The sequence below is a fragment of the Orcinus orca genome, chromosome 5 (genome assembly GCF_937001465.1).
Source record: "Orcinus orca chromosome 5, mOrcOrc1.1, whole genome shotgun sequence".
In the NCBI taxonomy this organism is placed as follows: domain Eukaryota; kingdom Metazoa; phylum Chordata; class Mammalia; order Artiodactyla; family Delphinidae; genus Orcinus; species Orcinus orca.
In genome coordinates this window covers 65,934,844-65,958,301 of record NC_064563.1, presented here as the reverse complement: position 1 = coordinate 65,958,301, position 23,458 = coordinate 65,934,844, and the positions used below count along the sequence as shown (strand labels likewise).

Sequence of the window (23,458 nt, the reverse complement as noted above, 5' to 3'; positions counted from 1 at the left end):
TTCTTTGTAGAAAAGGTATAAAAACTTTCTGCTCTGGTCACTTCTTCTGGTCTTCATTTTCTTTCGAAGACTCCCATGTACATGTAAAAAATCAATAAACTTTGTGTGCTGTTCTCCTGTTAATGTCTTTGTCACTACCTTTCAGACCTGGCCAGGGACCCTAAGAGGTTGGAGGAAAACTTTTTCCTACAGCTTCCTAGAGGAGGTGACGATTCAAGTTGGTCTGGAGGACAAATTTGTTAGTAGGCAGAGAAGGGAAAGGCGTTTCAGGCAGTGAGGATGGTATATGAACTCGGGAGAAGTAGGGACTGGAAAAGTAGTGCCTTTCAGAAACTGCGGGGACTTCCCTGGTGGCGTGGTGGTTGGGGGTCCGCCTGCCGATGCAGGGGACACGGGTTCGTGCCCCGGTCCGGGTAGATCCCACATGCCGCGGAGCGGCTGGGCCCGTGAGCCATGGTCGCTGAGCTTGCGGGGCCTGTGCTCCGCAGCGGGAGAGGCCGCAGAGGTGAGAGGCCCGCGTACCGCAAAAAAAAAAACAAAAAAACTGCGTATGTTTCAGTATGACTGCAGCTAGGGTCAGAGGGAGGGATGGAGTGGCAGGAAATAAAGCTGACGGGTAGGCAAGGGCTGATCATGAAGTTTGAATTTTATCTAGAATCTAGATTTTCATGTCACGCTTGGACTTTTTGTTAAATGCACATCCTCTTCAGTGTATCATAACGTGAAATGGTGGGCAGAAAAAAGAGTAGTAATTTAAGAAAACTTGGGTTGCAATATTGGTTCCTCCACTCACTTCTCTCTGGGCCTCAGAACCACGGTAAAAAAAAAAAAAGCAGTAATAACATCTATCTTAAGAGTTTTGCGAGGATTAAATGCAGTAACTTAGGTAAAGGTACATGGCATCATTCAATAAATTCGTTTTTCCCCCTCTTTTTCCTGTGGGTCGGTAGGGTGGAGGCCTGGCCGCTTTAGCACGCCCCTCCCAGGTCGAGGCTGGGCACTGCCGGGAGAACTGCTGCCGACCGGACTGCTGCCGACCGGCGTGTCCCTCTCCCTCAGGTTGGTCCGGCCTGGGATCGGCCGCACGGGGGCGCGCTAGGCTGCCCCTCGGCACTCTATGGTTCTGCCTTTCGACCCGGAAGTGGTTCCGGGCGGGGTTTGGTAAGGTCGGGCCATGGTGGGGCAGAGGTTGGGAAGATGGCGTGGCGAGGCTTGGCGCAGAGAGGCTGGGGCTGTGGTCAGGCGTGGGCTCCGCCGGCGGGCGGCCGCAGCTGCGAGGAGCTCACTGCAGCCCTGGGTCAGCCGCGGCTGCTCGGGCGCAGGTAATGGTCGCGTCTCGGGGCTTCTCGCCTCTCGTGCCCTCGGCTCCGGCAGCGCATCCTGAGGGGGCGGAGGCCGTGCGGTTCTCTTATGCTGCCCCCGGCTCACCCTCTCTCTTCACCAGCCCCTCCTCTCTCCCTCCCCCTTTACCCCTCGCCTGCGTCCAGTCCTCGCTTCTTGCCGCGCCACCCTGCCCGGGTGCACAGTGACCAGCCCCGGCCCAACTCTCCGTGAGCCCGCGGTGGCCCCTTTCCCATCCGGAGGGACGGGAAAAGTAATCTGTGAGGGCTGATTGCGCACCACGCCTCATAATCCTGCGAGCAAGAGTTAACACAGCTGGTAGAATGGCAGGGCTGAGATTTTATTCTGTCAGTCTTTATAAAACCTTTGTTTTACTACAAATTACCTTCTTTATCGTTTAGAGAACTCTGTAAGGGAAGGCGGAGTCAGAGGAGGGCATCACTTTGCCTCTTGCAGAGTTGTAGGAGAGGCTTTTCTGTTAAAGAAGTTGGGAAGTGGAGTATTTGGTTTCTAGATGACTTGGAAAGAAAAGTCAGTTTTTCCCGAGTAGAAGCTGTATGAAGAGTACGGTCTATCAGTATTTGCTGCTTTTGCATTAGAGTAATTCAACTCTAAATTGAGAGAAGAGAGAAATCCCTGAACTAATATTCTGATGTGTATTTGGCTCTGAAATTTCTTCCTGTTCTTTAACAGAATTTCAGCTCTGCCAGTTTCTGACTTGGTTAGATGTGTGCCTGGAATCCACCTGACTGATAGTAGCAAGGAACATGAAGTGTTTATCAACATGGGGATTAGCCAGTGGTAAATAATTGAGGCCCCAATATGGTGGAGCCATCCTTAATTTTAAAATCACCTGGAGTGTTTTTAGACTGTATTTCCCAGGCCCTATCCCAGTCCTTCCTGTCATCTTGCCCGGTGCTGGGGGGCGGGGAGTGAAAGAACCTGCAGTTCTAAACAAGCACTGCATGTGTGTAGGATCAGAGATTTGTGGAAAACTGGCTTATATTGTACCTTAACTTCATGATACACTGGAATATGGAGCCTCAGGCACTAATCTTAAACTCCTGAGGAGATGGAGAATGAGGTCAGGTGGAGGTGGTGGTTGATTTCAGTGGTCCTGATTCCATTTCCACTTTACTCCAAATCCCAGACGAAATTGCATGGTTTGAGGGGGAGGAAAAGTGAATACAGTTATTAGGAAGCAACAGGTGTTAAATATTCAAGATATGTGTTAGGAAGGGAAAGGAAAAGAACTAACTTGGTTAATGAGGCCATTTAAAAAAAAATCATGTGATGTTGAAGATTAGCATCACCATTTTTTAGTTTGTCATTTATGTGCAGAGTTTGAAATTGACATTTTTTGTGGTGACACTGAAAAATGTGCATTACAAGAGATTGTAGGTAAGCCTGAAATATAATAGAATATATGTCTACTTTCCTCTAGAAAGCATGAGTTTCCTTGTATATAACTTTATTAGGTCTGCTTTCACTTCTAGTGGTTCTAAAATTAGTATGTGGAGGAATGAAGTCATGGATACGGTTAAAAAGCAGAGGTCTGGGCTCAGTCCTTGTGATTTTGATGTAATGGGCCTGAAGTGTGGCTGAGAATTTGCATTTTTTTCTTACAAGAACTACAGGTGGTGATATTCCTCAAAATTTCTGCAAACAATAGCAGGCCCAAGGCAGCCCACCAGCCAAGAATGGTTTCAATGTCTTTAACGGGTTGCAAAACGAAACACTATGCCGCAGAGTTTTAAATTGTTCTTCACAAAGACTAAAATGTTTATTGTCTGGCTCTTTACAGAAAAAAGAGACTATTTCACTTAGGGTTTTCAGAAACTTTACCATGATCAAACTGTTGGCAGCACTGCTGAAAAATGGTTTGGGTCTGAAAGAAGTCTGCGTAATTTGTCAGTTGTATAGAACTAGCTAAGAGAAGAAAATAGTTGATTGTAGCACTTACACGGAGCTTAAATCTTTTAGATTAGGATAACAATCTTAAGATATCTTTAGGTTAAATACCTGACAAATTAGTAAATCAGGTATATTCAATTATTTTCCCTGTTTAATTCACCATGTATTAACTCAAGATGAGTTTTAAGAAAATAATTGTGGCATGCAAGAGTTTATGCCCCTTCCCCTAAATACAACTATTTTCTTTTAAGTGGGATGAGTCTGTTGTGTGTGTGTTTGGACACGTCTTGTCTCCATTTGCACAATAGGCCACTTCTACTCAGTTTATTCACACAAATCTATAGTAACATAGACATTAGTGCTGACTTGTACGATATCTAAGTGGCATTGTCTTTATCCTCACACTGTTGAAAACAATTCACTAGACTGTGTTATCTCACTCACCACTAAGGCAACAGATATATAGACATGACTTTTCAATTTAAAAGTTACGGGATGATACTAAAAAATGGAACCATAACAATTGTGTGGTTAGTGGTAACTCAAGCATTCATAAGATCTTCCCACTTTGAGCACGTTACATTGCTTTCACAAATCACTAGTTATTGGCAGAAGGACCAAAGCACAGAGCAAAAAGGCAGGCCTGTCCTCATGAGTTGGTATATACCTCTTGTGACTCTTTCTTCCCATCCCACCCCCATGCATTTTATTGTGTTGCTTCCTTTGTTTTCCAGACTTATTTCAGGTCATTTATTTTTCCATATTACCTACCCATATGAATGGTTAGAGCTTAAGAACCTAGGCCTTTAAATATGATATCAAACATTTGCAATTGGAGACATTTATTACACTTTTCCTGGTTGGTTTTACTTTTAAGAAATGTAAAACAAAAGCTCACTAAGGACAGAGAACGTACCTTGTCATATAATGTGTGGTGAAGTACTTATTACATCTAAAAACATCCTTGTACCAACAGCAAACCCAGCTCTAGCTGACCTTAATAATTAGGGGAATTTATTGGTTTATACCGTTAAAAAGTCCAGAGGTGAGCCTGGCTTCTGGGTGAGGCAAGATCGTGTTTCAGATTGTCACCAGGACTCCATTTTCCTCCATGGCTTGGCTCTGCTTCCTAAACGTTGGCTTTATGCTCTCAGTATGCTATCTCCTTGTTGTAAGATGGCTGTCAGCAGCTCTTGGGGCTATATACTTGTAGGTTCAAGTCCAGCAGAAAAGATTCTCTTCCCCAGTATTACAAACAAAATCTTGAAATTTGAATTTCACTGGACTGGATTGGCCTAACTTGGGATGCATGTTCATCTTTGAATTCCTTAAAGTTGCCAGGGATGTGGGACGTGTAGGTTCGCTTAAGCCAGTCAGGAGCTTGGTGTGCCTCCCCAAACCAAGTGGCTGGAAATTCCAGGGTACCCTTAGGTGCGGATGCTAGGATTGAGCCAAAAAAGCTCACTGTCAGTCCTAGTGAAACTTTTGTATTGGAATACTTTGGTTACAAATCCTAATTTTAAAATTCTAGTCAGATAGGATTAACCTGTAGATAACCATTGTAATTTAAGTAGAAATGTTGTTGGAAGGATGAGGGATTAGATTCTAGCTCCTGCTGTTCAAAGTGGTTCATGAACGAGCAGTTCAGGACAGGGTTTGCCAAACATATTTTGTAAATGGCTCGATAGAAAATAGGGCCACGTAGGTCACTGTCAGATATTCTTTTTCTTTTAAACAACTCTTAAGCAATAATAAATGAGACAACTGAGGAAGCTGCTACCAGATCAGGTTCTGCTAACCAAAGTAAGAACTATGCTGTCTCCACCGTTATTTTCACTAGCAGAAGTCATGCCTCGTGTGCTGCCTCTCACTCAACTCAGTTCTGACTTCAGGTGTTGTGCTGATGTATCTGATTAGCAGGCCCTGATCACATCTCGAATCCTAACCAAAAGGATACCTGGGAAATAGTTTTTAGCTTTCCAGTCCCTGCAGCATGTGAATGTACCATAGGTGAAAGGAATAGGTGTTCAGTGAGCCAAGTCATAGTACTTAATTCTATACAACAAGTTCTGTATGTCCAACTCTAATTCCCAGTGTATGTATTCCTAACATGTATTTTGCATCTGAACTGCATCTGGGGCCAATTTGTTCTTGGTGTCCTCAGTCCCACACTTAACTTCTGTTGAGATTCTCAAGGTAAATATTCTAGGCAAAAGGTCTGGCTTTGCGTCAAATCCAGATTCCCAACCTGGTGTATTTGTATTCCTTTTCAAGTATTGTGCTTCAGAATTGTAAATGAGTTGATGAGCTGTAGAAGAACTGATTGAGTACATATCCTGGAGTATTAAGCTGTTGGAGATATAAAGAAATCTCATCCTTCATATTTCTTGGTCTAAAAGGAAGAAAATGTGGCCTACTGGTTGGGATTCTGGGTTCTCACTGCCGTGACCCAGGTTCAATCTTGGTTGGGGAGCTGAGATCTTGTAAGCCACGAGACGTGGCCAAAAAAAAAAAGAATACCAGAAACCAACAACATTGGGTTACGATTTTTTTTTAACTTATTTATTTATTTTTGGCTGCATTGGGTCTTCGTTGCTGTGCGCAGGCTTTCTCTAGTTGCAGCAAGCGGGGGCTGCTTCATGGTGGTGTGCGGGCTTCTCATTGCGGTGGCTTCTCGTTGCGGAGCACGGTCTCTGGGCACATGGGCTTCACTAGTTGTGGCTCGCAGGCTCAGTAGTTATGGCTCCCCGGCTCTAGAGCGCAGGCTCAGTAGTTGCGGCACATGGGCTTAGTTGCTCCATGGCATGTGAGATCTTCCCGGACCAGGGCTCGAACCCGTGTCCCCCTGCATTGGCAGATGGATTCTTAACCACTGCTGCCACCAGGGAGGCCCTGGGTTACAATTTGTAACCATTTACAGGGAAACATTTAAAGGAAACATATTCCTATTACTTTATGTCACATCTTTGGGGTTTTTGGCCCAAAGTGGTGTTACTTGTAATTTATTTACTAGACCTAGCTCTAAATTACTTTGGAATATTTAATAAAAATCAAATCCAATTGCAAAGGATTAACATCTGCCACTTTTAAAGCTGTTATCAGTCAGGAATGCATTTGGCTATAAGTTAATTGTTGCTTAAAGAAACGAGAGGAGTATTTAGCATAAAATGATTGGAGGTAGGTGGCTATTGTCTTTGCTCAGTGGCTCAAAAAAATGTTAAGGTTAGTTTCTGAAGCCCTTGGCCTTTCTCTGGGCATTCAAGATGACTGCCTCATCTCTAGGAAATTGCGTCCTTTTTCAAGGCAAAAAGAAGTGGGAGGGATGTGACATTAGTGATACCTCCAATTTTATCAGATAAGCAAAACCTTTTCAAGAGGTTTCTAAACAGTTAAGTCTCATTTTGTCAGCACTCTGTAATATGGCCATCCCTAGCCATAGGAGAAACTGGTAAAGTGAAGATATTTATCTTTCCTAGGCTCTGCAGAAAAAGCAGGCAACAGAACAAGAACTAGAAATAGATTTGCAATTAGCCATTCAACAGTTACTTGCTAAAGGATATTCATAAGACTGGAAACAGGTTCTGAAGTTCAGAGCCATTCAGAGCAGCATTGGCATTGTTTGACTAAGTGTACTGCTTTCCAAAATAGATTTTGTTGAAAGAAGTAGCACTTATTTGTTAGTACAAATTCTAAATTATTAGAAGTTTTAAGGTGAATTACTTTATCATCATCACCCATCCTCACCATGTGATGTCTGAGAAGTTGAACTGTGGCGTAGACTCAGTGTTGAAGACAGAGCATTTTAGGTGAGTAATGGTAATAGTAGCTATACCATTTTTCTGAGTTTCATGTTTCCAAATGCCTGCTAGACATCACCTAGGTGTTCTACCAATGCTAAAAATACTTCATTGCAATATAATTTACATGTAGTAAAACATATAAATATTACGCATACAGCCCATTAGTTCTGACAAATGTATACACCTGTGCAACCATCACCTAAAAATAAAGATACTGCCCATTATTCCATCAAGTTCCCTCTTGCCCCTTTCCAGTCAAGTCCCACTTTATGCAACCACTATTAATTTTTTTAAAAAATTATTTATTTATTTATTTTTGGCTGTGTTGGGTCTTCATTGCTGTGCGCAGGCTTTCTCTAGTTGCAGCGAGCAGGGGCTACTCTTCGTTGCGATGCATGGGCTTCTCATTGAGGTGACTTCTCTTGTTGCAGAGCACGGGCTCTGGGTGCACGGGCTTCAGTATTTGTGGATGAGGGCTCAGTAGTTGTGGCTCACGGGCTCTAGAACGTGGGCCCAGTAGTTGTGGCGCATGGGCCTAGTTGCTCCACAGCATATGGGATTTTCCTGGACCAGGGCTCAAACCCGTGTCCCCTTCATTGGCAGGTGGATTCTTAACCACTGTACCACCAGGGAAGTCCACCACTATTGATTTTGGTCACCACAAATTATTTTTGCCTGTTCTTTAGCTTGATATGCATTAATGGAATCACACACATTATGTGCTCTTTTGTGTTTGACTTCTTTTACTCAGCAGTGTTTTTCAGATTCATCTGTGATGTGTGATCAGTAGTTTTTCACTGAGTGATACAGTTGGCCCTCTGTATCTCCAGGTTCCTCATCCACGTATTCAAACAACTGTGGATGGGGAATGTCACTGTATTACGTCATTTTATATAAGGGATTTCAGCATCCCGAATTTGGTATCCGCAGGGAGTCCTAGAACCGGTCTCCCGTGGATACTGAGGGACCACTGTATTCCATTGTATGAATATTACACAGTTCATCCTTTCCCCTGTTGATGGAAATTTAAGTTCCAATTTTTACCTGTTAGAACTGAGCTGCTGTGATTGCAGGCATTTTAAACAGTGCCCAAGATGGAATTATTCCTCTCTCATTTTCCAGTTTCCTATTTTGGTGCCTCTGATTTTCCTTGTCTTAGTGAGTAGTACCACCTTCCTTTCAGTTATTCAGAATAAAACCAATAATCATTCTTGACCCCTTCTTTCTTCTAACATAATTATTGACCCTTTCTTTATTAGGAACTGGCCTTGGTGGTGGAGATAAAATGAATACAGAAGTGATAATCTAGTTATGGTACAGGCAATAAATGAGACAAGTATAAGAGTACATACAGGATGCTTTAGAACTCTAGGAGTACAAAGGAGACACCCAGCCTGCGAGAGTTTAGGAAGGCTTCCTGGAGGAGGAAATAAATGAACTGAATTTTGAAGGGCACGAAAAAGTTAAAGGGAAGTAAGTACCGCAACAAAGGAGTAGCATTGCTGAATCTGGTGGGGTGATGAAAAATTTACTGTGGGATTTAAAGCAGGGGAATGATAATATATTTGTGCCTAATAAAATGTGAAGGATGAATTGGAGTAAGGCAGTATTAGAAGCAGTGAGATCTGTTAGGAAATGGTAGAGTATTCCAGGCCAAAAGGGATGAACTAAGGGATTGTGTGGGAATTAGGGAGAGAATGTTGGCCCTCTAAGAGGGCATTTGAGGAAGTGTTGAATGTTTGTGGAAGAGTGATATGAGGAAAGAAGAACATGCAACATGTTAAAATGTTTGAACTTAAGTCAGCTGTTGCTGTTGTTTAGGCATGGGGTACGGGACTAGATTAGGAGTGAAAAAAATATTTGACAGATTTGGTTTTAAATTAGATGGTAAGAATTAAGCAGAGAGAACTCCATAATGACTTCTAGATTTTTAATCTTAGTGATTAAGATAACTGTGGGCCCACTGAAAGAATAAAGAAGTCAGAAAATGGAGCTTGTAGAAGGGGATGAATTCCCTTCTGAATATATTGGTTTTAAAGTAATAGGGAGCATATCCAAGTAGAATTATTCAGTATATAGTTGGAAATACAAGACAAGAAAATTGAGGCTGGGACTAGAGACATATATTTGAATCATTTACTTGCTTAGAAGTCATCCGGGCCACAGAAATGAACTTTTTCTTTTATTCAACCAAAGTGTTTCAAGGCCCACGTTACAAAGGTGAGAAGACCTGTCTGACTGGCAGACAGGAGTTCTATGAGTCTGAAGGATATAGTGTGATTAGAGTACAATGAGAACAAACAGGAAGGGGCCTCTACATGGTCTACCTGGGGTTACCATTTTACAAAAGAAAAAAACGCTTCACAAATTTATATGGGTTCAGTTTGAATGGAGAATGTGTAAAGGAACTATTAGAGCCTTTAAGCATATCTGTCTTTATGGGATAGGAGAAAGGGGGAAGCCGTTAGGAAAGCAAGTTTGAAGAGCAGGGAGTGCAACCTTACAGGCGCTGACAGGTGTGATCAGTAGTGTCAGATGTTTTGAGGAGGTCAAGCTATAAGGACTCAAACAAGAAAACCCTTTATAGAACATCTAGTTGGGTGTCCCCCAAACTGGTAGTGAAGTAAATAGGGAGCAAGGTGGGGAAAATCCGCCAATTTGTAATGGTTAGTACTTATAAAAGGAAAATCATTATTTGATTTAAATGTTTGGCCAAACTTCAAAAAAAATAAAGCTATTCTGTGCTAATTCAAACCACAACTTGTAGTTCTCCAGCTTTTTACAGGATTGCAGACTGTGTGGGGGATGGATACAAATTATTCTGTTGATTGATGCACAGTAATGGCGCAAACAGATGCCCTGTAAAGCTGCTGTAGTTTATGTCTCTCCTTTTTCAGAAGGGCACAGTTCATTGTTTTGACTGAATCCTACCTGGGAGTAGGAGTGGCTTTGGGGCTGCATAGTGAGAATAAACTGAAATAAACTGAAATGGTGATGATGCACGTCAGTTGGGGAGGCTCGTAGAGGTTGATGTTTGCAAGATGCAGCTCTGTTTCTTCCTTCCTTCCCTCCTTCCTTCCTTCTTTCCTTCCTTCCTATTTATTTTCCTTATTTTTTTTGGCTGCATCGGGCCTTAGTTGCAGCACACGGGATCTTCGTTGAGGCACACAGGATCTTTAATTACCACACTTGGTCTCTGTTGCTGCGCTCAGGCTTCTTACTCGTTGCGGCGTGAGGGTTTTCTGTCTCTAGTTGTGGTGCGCGGGCTCCAGGGTGCATGGGCTCTATAGTTGTGTTGCGCGGGCTCCAGAGCACAAGGGCTCTGTAGTTTGCGGCACGCAGGCTCTCTCATTGAGGTGCGTGATCTCAGTAGTTGTGGCACGTGAGCTTAGTTGTCCCGAGGCATGTGGGATCTTAGTTCCCCAATCAAGGATCGAACCCACGTCCCTGCAGCTCTGTTTCTAATCTGTTATTTTCCCCTATAGGTTTAATGTTTTTATTCAGCAAAAATGTGGATTCAGAAAAGCACCCAGAAAGGTTGAACCTCGAAGATCAGACACAGGAACAAGTAGTGAAGCATACAAGAGAAGTGCTTTGATTCCTCCTGTAGAAGAAACAGCCTTTTATCCTTCTCCTTATCCTATAAGGACTCTTGTAAAGCCTTTGTTTTTTACTGTTGGGGTAAGAGCTCACGTCACTAGGAGTTACCTGCCTTGCTGCAGGTGTAGTGTTAAAGTATCAATACTACTTGTCCTATTTGGGCTCCCTTAAAGACAAGTGGAGTGGGATCAAAAGGATCTGGGGTCATGATTACAATAGAACATGAATTTAATAATTGCTGTTAGAGTATGGGTCATTTATGTAAGCCCTGGAGAAGAAACTCATGGGCCTCTTATTTGGTATAACAATGCAAGTGATACTGAGTTGATATTTTGAATTTTATTGGAAAAGTTCTAACTGTAAACAGGCCCCAGGGTACTGTAACGTTAATAAAATGGGAAACAATTAAGTGTTCTTTTCACCTAGTAAGTTTCAGTGGGCCAGATGTTCCTTATGTTTATAAAAAGCAATGAAAATGAAATATCATCCTTGGAACTATGTATAGATCTATTTAAAAAAATTTTTCTTTTGTAATATATTTATTTTATATAGTTTACAGGCTGTGCATTTGGATCAGCTGCCATTTGGCAATATGAATCACTGAAATCCAGGGTGCAGAGTTATTTTGATGGTATAAAAGCTGATTGGTTGGATAGCATAAGACCACAGAAGGAAGGAGACTTCAGAAAGGAGGTAAAGATAAACATGGCATTTTTTTTGTTCTAGTTGATCAGTTTTTGAAGTCTGGTTATTTATGAAGTGTTTTTAGTTAATGGCAACATTAGATCAGTAGATGTGAAGTCATTGCAGTTAATATTCTTCTTTAGAGTCATTTCATTGTAGTAAGTATTAATGTTTCGTATGTCTGGCAACGTTGTATTTAACAGTGTTCCAAGAAGTTTGTCCCTCTACCCACATATCAAGAATCACCACAGATAGTTGTTAAAAATTAATGTTTTGGAGCCTCTTCCAGCTCTACTAAGGGCCACTGTTTTACTTTTACAGTACCTATTAGAATCACAGGGAGTTTTATGCTTGAGGGGTAGAGATACTATGTGGGTTTTAAAAAGCTTCTCAGTGACATGATGTTTATATATCTCTGATAAATAACCACTGTTGATGTTTTTTCTAACTGTGCTCAGGGGATCAAGATGCAAGAAAAGGGTACAAATATAGAGCTTTTAGAACTTTTCATTATTTCATATGCAAGTTGATGGCCTTCCTTCCACCTAACTTATTTTCTTAAAATGTTGCCTTTTAGATAAAGCGTATATTTTATTTCATTTGCCAGTACTTATTGAGCAGAGACCATAGGCTAATTTGTGGATCCAGGTCCATTTATTTTTCAAGCACCTCCGTATTTTTTTATGACACACTGCTCTTCCAGTTTGGAGAGAGTGTTGATATCCTCTTCAGTTTTCTCCTTCCTAGGAACTTCTTATATCCTGGCTAGTGAGAGAGCAGCCTTGGGTTTTCTTTTTCCTAATGATAGTTGAAGGTTCCTCTAAGTAGGGAGAAGGATTCATTCCTCCTTGTTTCCCCATAGACACAAGAAGCATGAGCCCTACCAGTTCTAGAGAGGCTTTATGTCAGAAGAACAATGGATGTAATATTTGCAGGTAAAACCTGCAGTAATGAGCAGTGGTTTTTATTCAGTACAATATGTTTGAGAAGATAGTAACACTGACATATTCCACAGTCCTGGATCCCTTGAAAGCTACAGGCTTCTGCACTATAAAGTTTTGATACCCAAATTGTTCCTTGGAATGGTGAAAATGACACATGCAGTATACATAATCTTCATCCAAAGATGGATTTGTTTAAAGTAGTTAAATGATAAGAGATAAAATATAAAATCCATGTTAAAGAAAATTGAAATAACACAGAAATATATCATGGGAAGTGAAAGTCCTGGGAACCCGTGCCCCACTACTACATATGCAGTGAGTAAGGTCTGAGAGTTCACACGCATTTAAATTGTTGTTGACCTTGAACAACTCAGGGGTTGGAGAGCTGACCCTCCACGCAGTGGCACACGTGCCTGTAACTTTATAGTTGGACCTCTGTAACAGTGGTCCCACATCTGTGGATTCCACCAACTGCGAATGGTGTAGTATATTGTAGTACATATTTATTGAAAAAAATCTGCATATAAGTCCAGTGCAGTTCAAACCCCTGCTGTTCAAAGGTCAACTGAATTACAAAAATGGAATCATTGTTGTGCATGAATCAAATATATGTTGATCTGTAACTTTTTTTCTTTACCTTGGGTTTCTTTCTGTATTAGTATACAAAGTCTGGTTCAGTTCCATCGTTAGAACATAGTTTTTTTTTAATTAAAAAACTTTAATCATGGAAAATTTCAAAGGTAAAGTAAAAAGAGTGAAGAGAATAGTATAATGAACCCCTATCATCCAATGTCAACAATTATTGACACATAGCCAACTTTGTTTCCTCTAGTTCCCCTTCTTTCCCTTCCCTCCCCACCACTGATTACTATAAAGCAAATTCTAGGCATATATCATCTATAAAATTTCAAGGTGTGTCCCTAAAAGATTAGCATTCTGTCTTTTTCTAAACCTCAATCTAGTATTATACCTTTAAAAAAAAAAAAGGCAATTTTAGTAGAAAATATTCTTGGTTAGAATTTTAAAACTAGATTGGGTCTTGGTGAACAGTCACTTGATAGTGTGCTAGGTACTTTATGTTATTGATATTCCTCACAGTGGTATTGCTATATATCTGTTACTGTCTCCATTTTATATATAAGGAAACTGAAGTTTAGAAGTTATTTGAGGTCACAGAGCTTATCAGTGGCTTTGTGTAGAGAATGCAGGCTGTCTGACTATAAAACACCTGTGTTTTCCACTCTATCACATATTTGTTATGTCTGTTGTTCAGTAGAGATTTTTATAGATGAGGACTCTTTCATTTATGCACAAAGGATTTTCTTTCTTGCTTTTCATTTACATAGCCTGAAATTATTTACCATATGGTGATATGCAATTTTTCTTCTGTTTTAGATTAACAAGTGGTGGAATAACCTAAGTGATGGCCAGCGGACTGTGACAGGTTTGTGTTAGCTTACACGTTTTAGCCATTCAAGGGAAGAGAAATCAAACCAAAAGGTACAGTATGTCATAGTCAATGGCTTTTGTACCATGCTCATCAGTGGTTTAGAAGACAGAGTTTCTGTACCTTCAGGCTAATGTAATGGTTTGAAAGTAGTGTGGCATAAAGGTATACATGAGGCTCTGGGTCAGTTATTTTCTAATTTTGATCTAGTATGATACTGATCAAATGATCTGTCTTTGTTGTAAAATCCTAGCTTGTGAAATAGGTTATGAGTAATTATTACTTTCCCATTAAAGTAACTAAAGGGGACATTGATTAAGTACCTTCTTTATGCAGCATGCTTTATACATATTCTCTCTGTACCTCACAGGGTTGCTTACAGGGTAGTTATCTCCCTTTTTACAGATAAGGAAACTGGCTTTCAGAGAAGGAACTTTTCGAAGGTCACACTGCTAGTAAGTAAGAGCTGAGTTTCAAAACCCAGGTCTGTCTCATCCTAAAGCCGGTTTTCTCTTTTCTATACCATGCTGTTTATAAAATCCTCTTTAAATGTAAGCATAACATGTATATCACCATGATAATTTGTTTTTTTAAATTTTTATGGAAGACAGATCTGGCTCTTCAAGGTAACACGTGCAATATACTATGGACTTAGTTATTTTGAGAAATTTGGGGAAATGGATTTGTAAGTTCTTTAACAATTGTGCAGATAGGGAAAAAAATCTTCCTAGAGAAATAGCAAAATACTGCTTTTTCTTAAATATGGTTAGACTTAATGGTACTCTTAATTTTCTATACCTACTTAAGTGGAGAAAAGGTGCTTATGTTTCTTCATTCAGACTGTCCGGAAGGTTTAATTTTTCTCTCTCCTTGGTGGAACCTGATCCTGTCTTCAAGCTTATGGTTTAGACATTGCTTCCTGCAGGAAGTGCTTTTTTTCTGAACTCATTGCACTTTTTAATCACTTATAACACAGCCTGCCTTATATAATTGTACATGTATCATCTTTGAGGACAGTGATGAGATTCATTTTGCTATAGCTCCTAGCACATACCTGGCACACAGTAAAGGCATTCAATTAAAATCTATTGAGTGAATGAATGTCGATGAGATCTTGAATCAAAAGATTGAGATTTTTCAAAGTATATTGCCATACTGTATAATTGATTAGTTAGTGAGGTCTTAATAAATATGATAACTTCAAAAATAGCTATGTAATAACACATGTTTCCATTGGAATTAATTGGGATTTTTGGTTTGCTTGTTTTCTGAAAATTAATAGCCTTTCCTTAGGGTAGCAAAGTTTTGATTTTTTTTGATATTTTCGAAGTATCTCACAATTAGTTGATACTTAGTGTTCTTTGAAGATTGTGAAGATTTTGTCATTTAACATTAGAGGGAACCTGGGACCAGAATTTAAAACCTTTTTCATGCCAGGAAATGGTTTATCCAAAGAAGTTGGTATTTGGAGATAATTAAAAATCAGAATTCTTTCCCTTAGGTGACGTTGCAGTGTAACTAGCAGCTTGAGTATAAAGTACTTCGAACCACATAAATGTGAATGGTCATGCTAAAGACCTTAAATACTTATTGTCAGGTTAGCTAAGTGACTTTTAAAGGCTGAGGAAATGCTCTTTGATCTGTTCAGTGTCATCTCAAACTCCTTCAGGAAATAATTATTCTGGTAGCAGTGAATCTAGCCTCACTGTTGGTGGTGCTTTATAATCAGTTAGCTATGTACTGAAATTTCAATGGTTAATAAACTTGTGCTTTAGTTATATCTTGTCTCTTTTCAGAGGTGCCAGTTCATTCCACTGACCTTGCTTAGCCCCTCGATTGCTTCCTTTAGGCTGATTCTAAGTGAGGTTGGCTCAGCTCCTGGCTTTTATTGAGGATGGGGTGACAGATTCATTCTGTGCCATATTTTCCTTGGATTTTAGCTGTTCTCTTGAGTGTTTTTCTTTTTGTATTTTGAAAGAACTTGACAAGTCCTTAGGCCACTGACCTAGAAAGTTTCAAAGCTCTGTGAGACTAGTGTGCTTCTTTGCTCTGTAGTATTCACACCTAGACACTGGCAGCTTGAAAGCTGTAGCAGGTTAAAGATTTTGCAGTTTTACACCAAACATTTCATGTAAGAATTCCTTGCTATCTGAACCTAATGTGCTCATGGATTTGGATGGCAAGATTTTGGTTATAGCAAATTCAGACAGCAAAATGTTTTATCCAAATGCATTTGTTTCCTGAGCTTGAGGTGTAACAAGGGATATCTCAAATTTATCCGTATCTCTTTTGAGTCCTAGGTTTGGATAAGAACAGTTGAAATCATAAGGGATACCTGTAATTTACTTTATCTTTAAGGTGGAATCCAGTGGTGAGGTGAAAAACCTCCCTTAGAGCTGATAGCAGTTTTGGAGTCCCTAGTTTTTGACTCTTCTAGCTCAATCTGTCCCTGGAAATCACTTTGTCAAGGTCTACCAGAGAACTGGTCTTAATCCCTTAATCTTTTTTTTTTTCTTATCTGGTTTAGGGATTTTTTTTTTTTTGTCTTAATCGTTACACAGACATATCTCCCCAAACTTCACATTGCTCTGCAGAAGTTGTTACAAGTTCACTTGGTGTTTGTAGGATGAAGGGGGAGCAGCAAGTAGCATTCTTCAAAGTTAGGCTTGTCCCTGGTACTTTTATATTTCAGCTAGTCTCCTGTATTGTCTTGCTCTGCAAGGCTTTTTTTTTTTTTTTTTTTTTTTGCGGTACACGGGCCTCTCACTGTTGTGGCCTCTCCCGTTGCGGAGCACAGGCTCCAGACGTGCAGGCTCAGCGGCCATGGCTCACGGGCCCAGCCGCCCCGCGGCATGGGGGATCTTCCCGGACTGGGACACGAACCCGTGTCCCCTGCATTGGCAGGCGGACTCTCAACCACTGTGCCACCAGGGAAGCCCTCTGCAAGGCTTTTAAGCCTGTAGTAGAGGTCCCAGGCAACCCCCAAGAAGAGTATTTCCCCTACATTTCTAGCTTTTAGAGATGCCTATGAGGCACTCGTCATAGTTTTAGTTATTTCTGGGGAAAGGATAACAAAACTAATGCTTGAGTGCCAGCTAGGCTTCAAGTACTATGTTAGGTACTTTACGGACACACATATTATTGTTAATCCTTATTATTAATCTTCTTAAAAAATAAATTATTTATTTATTTTTGGCTGCGTTGGGTCTTTGTTGCTGCGCGTGGGCTTTCTCTACTTGTGGCGAGCGGGGGCCACTCTTCGTTGCGGTGCATGGGCTTCTTATTGCAGTGGCTTCTCTTTGCTGCAGAGCACGGGCTCTAGGCATGTGGGCTTCAGTAGTTGCAGCACGCGGGCTGAGTAGTTGTGGCTCGCTGGCTCTAGAGTGCAGGTTCAGTAGTTGTGGCGCATGGGCTTAGTTGTTCTGCGGCATGTGGGATCTTCCCGGACCAGGGCCGTGTCCCCTGCATTGGCAGGTGGATTCTTAACCACTGTGCCACCAGGGAAGTCCTTAAGAGCCCTGTTACTGGTATCCTCATTGTTCAGATGGGGTAAGTGAGGCTCAGAGAGGTTAAATAACTTGTCTGAGATCACACAGCTAGAAAGGCTGGAGATGGGAAACAAACTCCTTAGTTCAAATAATATGCGTTTTATTACGTCCATTCACTTTCTGCTATAGCAAACCACCACTAATTACCTTTCTGATAAACCACACTGCCTTTCCCCATCTCAGGTATCTGAGTGCTAATTCATAGACCAAATTGCAGCAAATTGTCCCAAGGCAGCAGGCTGGCATTCAGTGAAGAAAGAGGGACGTTTTTGGCTACTCGGTTTATAGTTTGTCATTGTAAAATGAATAAATGTGCATAGTAACATTAAAATAGAGAATATGTAAAATAAAAAATAAATCTCTCTCACTGTAGACGTCCAGTTCCACCCCCATAACCATTGCCTTTTTAGCTGCTTGTGTATTCTTCCAAAGCACCTGTTTATATATAGACATTTATATCTGTATCTAACTATGGTTTAAACACAAACGGTAGCATGTAATGCATACTCCTCTACACCTCCACACCTCCTCTACTCCTCTACACCTTTATTTTTTTTCACTTAGTATTTTAAAGGACATTCCATATCGATACAAGTAGGTCTATTGTATGCTTCCCCCCCCGCCCCATATGCGGGCCTCCCACTGTTGTGGCCTCTCCCGTTGCGGAGCACAGGCTCTGGACGCGCAGGCTCAGCGGCCATGGCTCACGGGCCCAGCAGCTCCGCGGCATGTGGGATCTTCCCGGACCGGGGCACGAACCTGCGTCCCCTGCATCGGCAGGTGGACTCTCAACCACTGCGCAACCAGGGAAGCCCCTGTGTGCTTTTTAGAAGTATTTTATTGAAGTATAATATACATAGAAGAACATGCACGTGTCAGATGTACAACTGATTTTCACAAACTGAGCACATCCACATAACTAGCACCCAGATCAAGAAATGGAAATTACCAGCACGCCAGGGTCATTCTTTTTAATGGCATTGCAGCAGTTCGTGCAAATGAATACTATTGTAACAAGTCTTCTATTAATGAATACTTAGGTTGTCTTTAGTCTTGCTTTCATAGGAGGATGGAAGATGGATAGTCTCTTTGGATTTCCTCTCGATTTCAGGAAGCTGTGGAACCAGTCCTTAACTTGTTTTGTGGATACTCCCCAGAAGGAGAAATTATAGCCACTGTGTGAGGCCGACAGAATGATCCCAGTGCTTGTAGTCCTGGCTCCCAGGGAACCTGAGGACCGCTTGAACTCAGTTGTTTGGCTGCTGTGGGTGTGTGTGCTTGTCATTGTCTGGACTAGCCAGGTTCATTCAGATAGAGGAGCAGTGGAGGGGTGAGCTGGCCCACCTCAAACAGAGGGGATGCTGTACTTAGCTGTTAGACTCCAACTGGGATAGTCTTTTTTTTTTTTCTTTTTTAGGAAAAGAGAGAAAGAGATTGTACCCCCTTCCTTGGAGGAAAATAGGCTGAAGTTACTGAACCCCCAGTAGTGCTTCCCAAATCAGTGTATTTTTTTTTTTTAAATCAAGGTATAATTCACATGTCCTAAAATTCATCATTTAAAAGCACAGTTGACCCTTGAACAATGCAGAGGTTAGGGTTGCTGACCCTCCACACAGTTGAAAATCTGTGTATAACTTTATAGTCAGCACTCTGTCCACTGTTACGCATCCGTGGATTCAACCAACCGTGGCTCATGTAGTACCGTAGCACTTTAAAAAAAAAAACTTTGTAAGGTGGACCTGTGCAGTTCAAACTCATGTTGTTCAAGGGTTAACTATACAATTCAGTGGTTTTTATTATATTTACAAGGTTGTGCTACTATCACCATCACCTACTCCCAGAACATTTTCATTACCCCAGAAAGAAACCCTATAGCCATTAGCAGTCACTCCCTATTCCCCTCCTCCCCTCAGCCCTAGACACCTACTTTCTTTCTCTGTGGATTTGTCTGTTCTAGACACTTCATAAAAATGGAATCACATAAATATGAGGCGTTTTGTGGCTGCTTCTTTCACTTAGCGTAATGTTTTCAGAGTTCATCCATAGTGGCACGTGTCAATACATATTTCTTTTTATGGCTAAATAATATTCCATTATATGGATACATCACATTTTATTTATTCATTCATCTGTTGGTGGACATTTGTTTCTACTTTTTGGCTTAATATTATGATAATGCTGCTATGAATTTTCATATATATGTTTTGTGTGGACATATGTTTTCATTTCTCTTGCTAATATACCTAGAAGTGGAATTGTTGGGTCATATGGTACTCTGTTTAACTTTTTAAGAACTGTGGTAAAAAAACACATAAAATGCACCATTTAAACCATTTTTAAGTGTATAGCTTAGTAGAGTTAATTATATTCACATTGTTATGAAACACCTCAAAAACTCTTTTCGTCTTGTAAAACTGAAACTCTATACCCATTATACAACAATTTCCTTTTTTTTCCCCTTCCCCAGCTCCTGGTAACTATCATGCCACTTTTTTTTTTTTTTTTTTGCGATATGTGGGCCTCTCACTGTTGTGGCCTCTTCCGTTGCGGAGAACAGACTCCGGACGCGCAGGCTCAGCGGCCATGGCTCACAGGCCCAGCCGCTCCGCGGCATGTGGGATCTTCCCAGACCGGGGCACGAACCCGTGTCCCCTGCATCGGCAGGCAGACTCTCAACCACTGCGCCACCAGGGAAGCCCTCATGCCACTTTTTGTTTCTATAAATTTCAGTACTTTAGATACCTCATATAAGTGGAATCACACGATACTTGTCTTTTTTGACTGGTTTATTTCACTTAACGTAATGTCCTCAAGGGTCATCCATGTTGTAACATGTGACAAGATTTCCTTCCTTTTTTAAGGCTGAATAATTAATTCCTTTGTGTGTATACACCACATTTTGTTTATCCTTTCATTCTTTGATGGCCATTTGGGTTGCTTCCACCTCTTGGCTATTGTGAGTAGTGCTGCTAGGAACATGGGTGTGCAAATCTCTTTGTGTCCCTGCTTTCAATTCTTTTGGATATATACCCAGAAGCAGGATTGCTGAACTATATGGTAGTTCTATTTTTAATTATTTGAGGAAGCTCCATACTGTTTTCTATAGTGTTTGCACCATTTTACAATCCTACAGCGGTTCTGATTTCTTTGCATCCTTGTCAGCACTTGATATTTTCTGTTTATGGTTTTTTAAAAAATGGGTGCCATCCTAATGGGTGTGAGGTGACACATTGTGATTTTGATTTGCATTTCTCTAATTAGCTGTGTTGCTCATCTTTTCATATGTTGGTTGGCCATTTGAATATCATCTTTGGATAAGTGTTCAAGTTCTTTGCTCACTTTAATCAGGTTGAATTTTGTTGTTGAGTTGTAGGAATTCTTTATATGTTCTGGATATTAACCCTTTATCAGATAGGTGACTTGCAAATATGTTCTCCTGTTCTGTAGGTTACCTTTCACTCTGTTGATTGTGTCCTTTGCACAAAAGCTTTTAGGTTTGATGTCCCATTTGTCTATTTTCGCTCTTTTGGTGTCATAGCCAAGAAATCATTGCCAAATCCAATGTTATGAGCCTTTTCCCCTGTGTTCTTCTAGGAGTTTTAAAGTTTTTGGTCTTACCTTTAGGCCTCTAATTAATTTTTAGTTAATTTTTGTGTAGGGTGTAAGGTAAGAGTCCAAGTTTATTCTTTTGAGTGTGAATATCCACTTTTCCCTGTTTTCTTTCTGAAGAACGCCAAATTGTTTTCTAAAGTGGCTGCACCATTTTATATTCCCTTAGGCAGTGTATGAGGATTCCATTTGTTATTGCTTGTCTTTTTCTAATATATCATCAACTACAATTTCTTTGGTATTTTTTTATTGTGGTAAAATATACATAACATAAAATCTATCATTTTAGCCATACCATAAAGTGTGCAATTCAGTGGCATCAAGTACATTCACAGTGTTGTGCAACCGTCATCACTGTCCATTTCTAGAACTTTTCAGCATCCCAAACAAACTCTATACCCATTAAACAATAACTTCCCATTTCCCCTGCCCCTTAGCCTTTGGTAACCACCATTCTACTTTCTGTTTCTGTGAGTTTGCCTGCACTTCATATAAGTGGAATTATAAATTATGTTTTTGTGTCTGGCTTCTGTTGTTCAGCATACTGTTTTCCAGGTTCATCCACATTTTAGCACATATCAGAATTTCATTCTTTTTTAAGGCTGAATAATATTGCATTGTTTTTTCAATTATTTTTAAAATTGAAGTATAGTTGATTTACAATGTTACGTTAATTTCTGCAATGCAGCAAAGTGATTCAGTTATATATATATATATACATTCCTTTTTTAAAATATTCTTTATTATGGTTTATGGTTTATCATAGAATATTGAATATAGCTCTTTGTGCTATACAATAGGACCTTGTTGTTTATCCATTCTATATATAAAAGCTCACATCTGCTAACCCCAACCTCCCACTCCATCCCTCCCCCAGCTTCCTCCCCCTTGGCAACCACAGGTCTGTTCTCTATGTCTGTGAGTCTGTTTCTGTTTCATAGATAGGTTCATTTGCGTCATATTTTAGATTCCACGTATAAGTGATATCATATATTTGTCTTTCTCTTTCTGACTGACTTCACTTAGTATGATAATCTCTAGTTGCATCCATGTTGCTGCAAATGGCATTATTTCATTCTTTTTTATGGCTGAGTAGTATTCCATTGTATATATGCACCACGTCTTCTTTATCCATTCATCCATTGATGGACATTCAGGTGTTTCCATGTGTTGGCTATTGTGAATAGTGCTGCTATGAACATAGGGGGTGCATGTATCTTTTTGAGTTATAGTTTTGTCTGGATATGTGCCCAGGAGTGGGATTGCTGGATCATATGGTAATTCTGTTTCTGGTTTTCTGAGGAACCTCCATACTGTTTTCCACAGTGGCTGCAAAATCTTACATTCCCACGAACAGTATAAGAGGGTTGCCTTATCTCCACACCCTCTCCAGCATTTGTTATTTGTAGACTTTATAATGATGGCCATTCTGACCAATGTGAGGTGGTACCTCATTGTAGTTTTAGTTTTTTATTTTTTATTTATTTATTTTTTTAAACATCTTTATTGGAGTATAATTGCTTTACAATGGTTTGTTAGTTTCTGCTTTATAACAAAGTGAATCAGTTATACATATACATATGTTCCCATATCTCTTCCCTCTTGCATCTCCCTCCCTCCCACCCTCCCTATCCCACCCCTCTAGGCGGTCACAAACCACCTAGCTGATCTCCCTGTGCTATGCGGCTGGTTCCCACTAGCTATCTATTTTATGTTTGGTAGTGTATATATGTCCATGCCACTCTCTCACTTTGTGACAGCTTACCCTTCCCCCTCCTCATATCCTCAAGTGCATTCTCTAGTAGGTCTGTGTCTTTATTCCCGTCTTACCCCTAGGTTCTTTTTTTTTTCTTTGCGGTACGCGGGCCTCTCACTGCTGTGGCCTCTCCTGCTGCGGAGCAAAGGCTCAGGACGCGCAGGCCCAGTGGCCACGGCCCACAGGCCCAGCCGCTCCGCAGCATGTGGGATCTTCCCGGACCGGGGAATGAACCCATGTCCCCTGCATCGGCAGGCAGACTCTCAACCACTGTGCCACCAGGGAAGTCCGCCTCTAGGTTCTTGATGACTTTTTTTTTTTTTTTTTGCTTAGATTCCATATATATGTGTTAGCATACGGTATTTGTTTTTCTCTTTCTGACTTACTTCACTCTGTATGACAGACTCTAGGTCCATCCGCCTCACTACAAATAACTCAATTTCGTTTCTTTTTATGGCTGAGTAATATTCCATTGTATATATGTGCCACATTTTCTTTATCCATTCATGTGTTGATGGACACTTAGGTTGCTCCCATGTCCTGGCTATTGTAAATAGAGCTGCAATGAACATTTTGGTACATGACTCTTTTTGAATTACGGTTTTCTCAGGGTATATGCCCAGTAGTGGGATTGCCTGGTTGTATGGTAGTTCTATTTTTAGTTTCTTAAGGAACCTCCATACTGTTCTCCATAGTGGCTGTATCAATTTACATTCCCACCAGCAGTGCAAGAGGGTTCCCTTTTGTCCACACCCTCTCCAGCATTTATTTATTTATTTTATTTATTTATTTATTTTGCGGTATTCGGTCCTCTC

The 23,458-nt window shown here is 40.7% G+C and overlaps 1 protein-coding gene across 6 annotated transcripts in view; it reads left to right on the top strand.

The window, feature by feature from the left end:
- The first annotated feature begins 1,157 nt into the window (after positions 1-1,157).
- Positions 1,158-23,458, top strand: part of PARL (presenilin associated rhomboid like) — a 73,501-nt gene continuing 51,200 nt past the window's right edge. For all 6 annotated transcript variants that reach the window (XR_007477434.1, XR_007477433.1, XR_007477435.1 and 3 more), the window contains exons 1-4: positions 1,158-1,322; positions 10,541-10,736; positions 11,208-11,348; positions 13,679-13,727. Coding sequence is in view for 3 of the 6 variants with exons in the window: in XM_033403137.2 (XP_033259028.1) it covers positions 1,198-1,322; positions 10,541-10,736; positions 11,208-11,348; positions 13,679-13,727 (511 nt within the window). In the remaining 3 variants the exon portion in view is untranslated. The remainder of the gene's footprint in view (positions 1,323-10,540; positions 10,737-11,207; positions 11,349-13,678; positions 13,728-23,458) is intronic.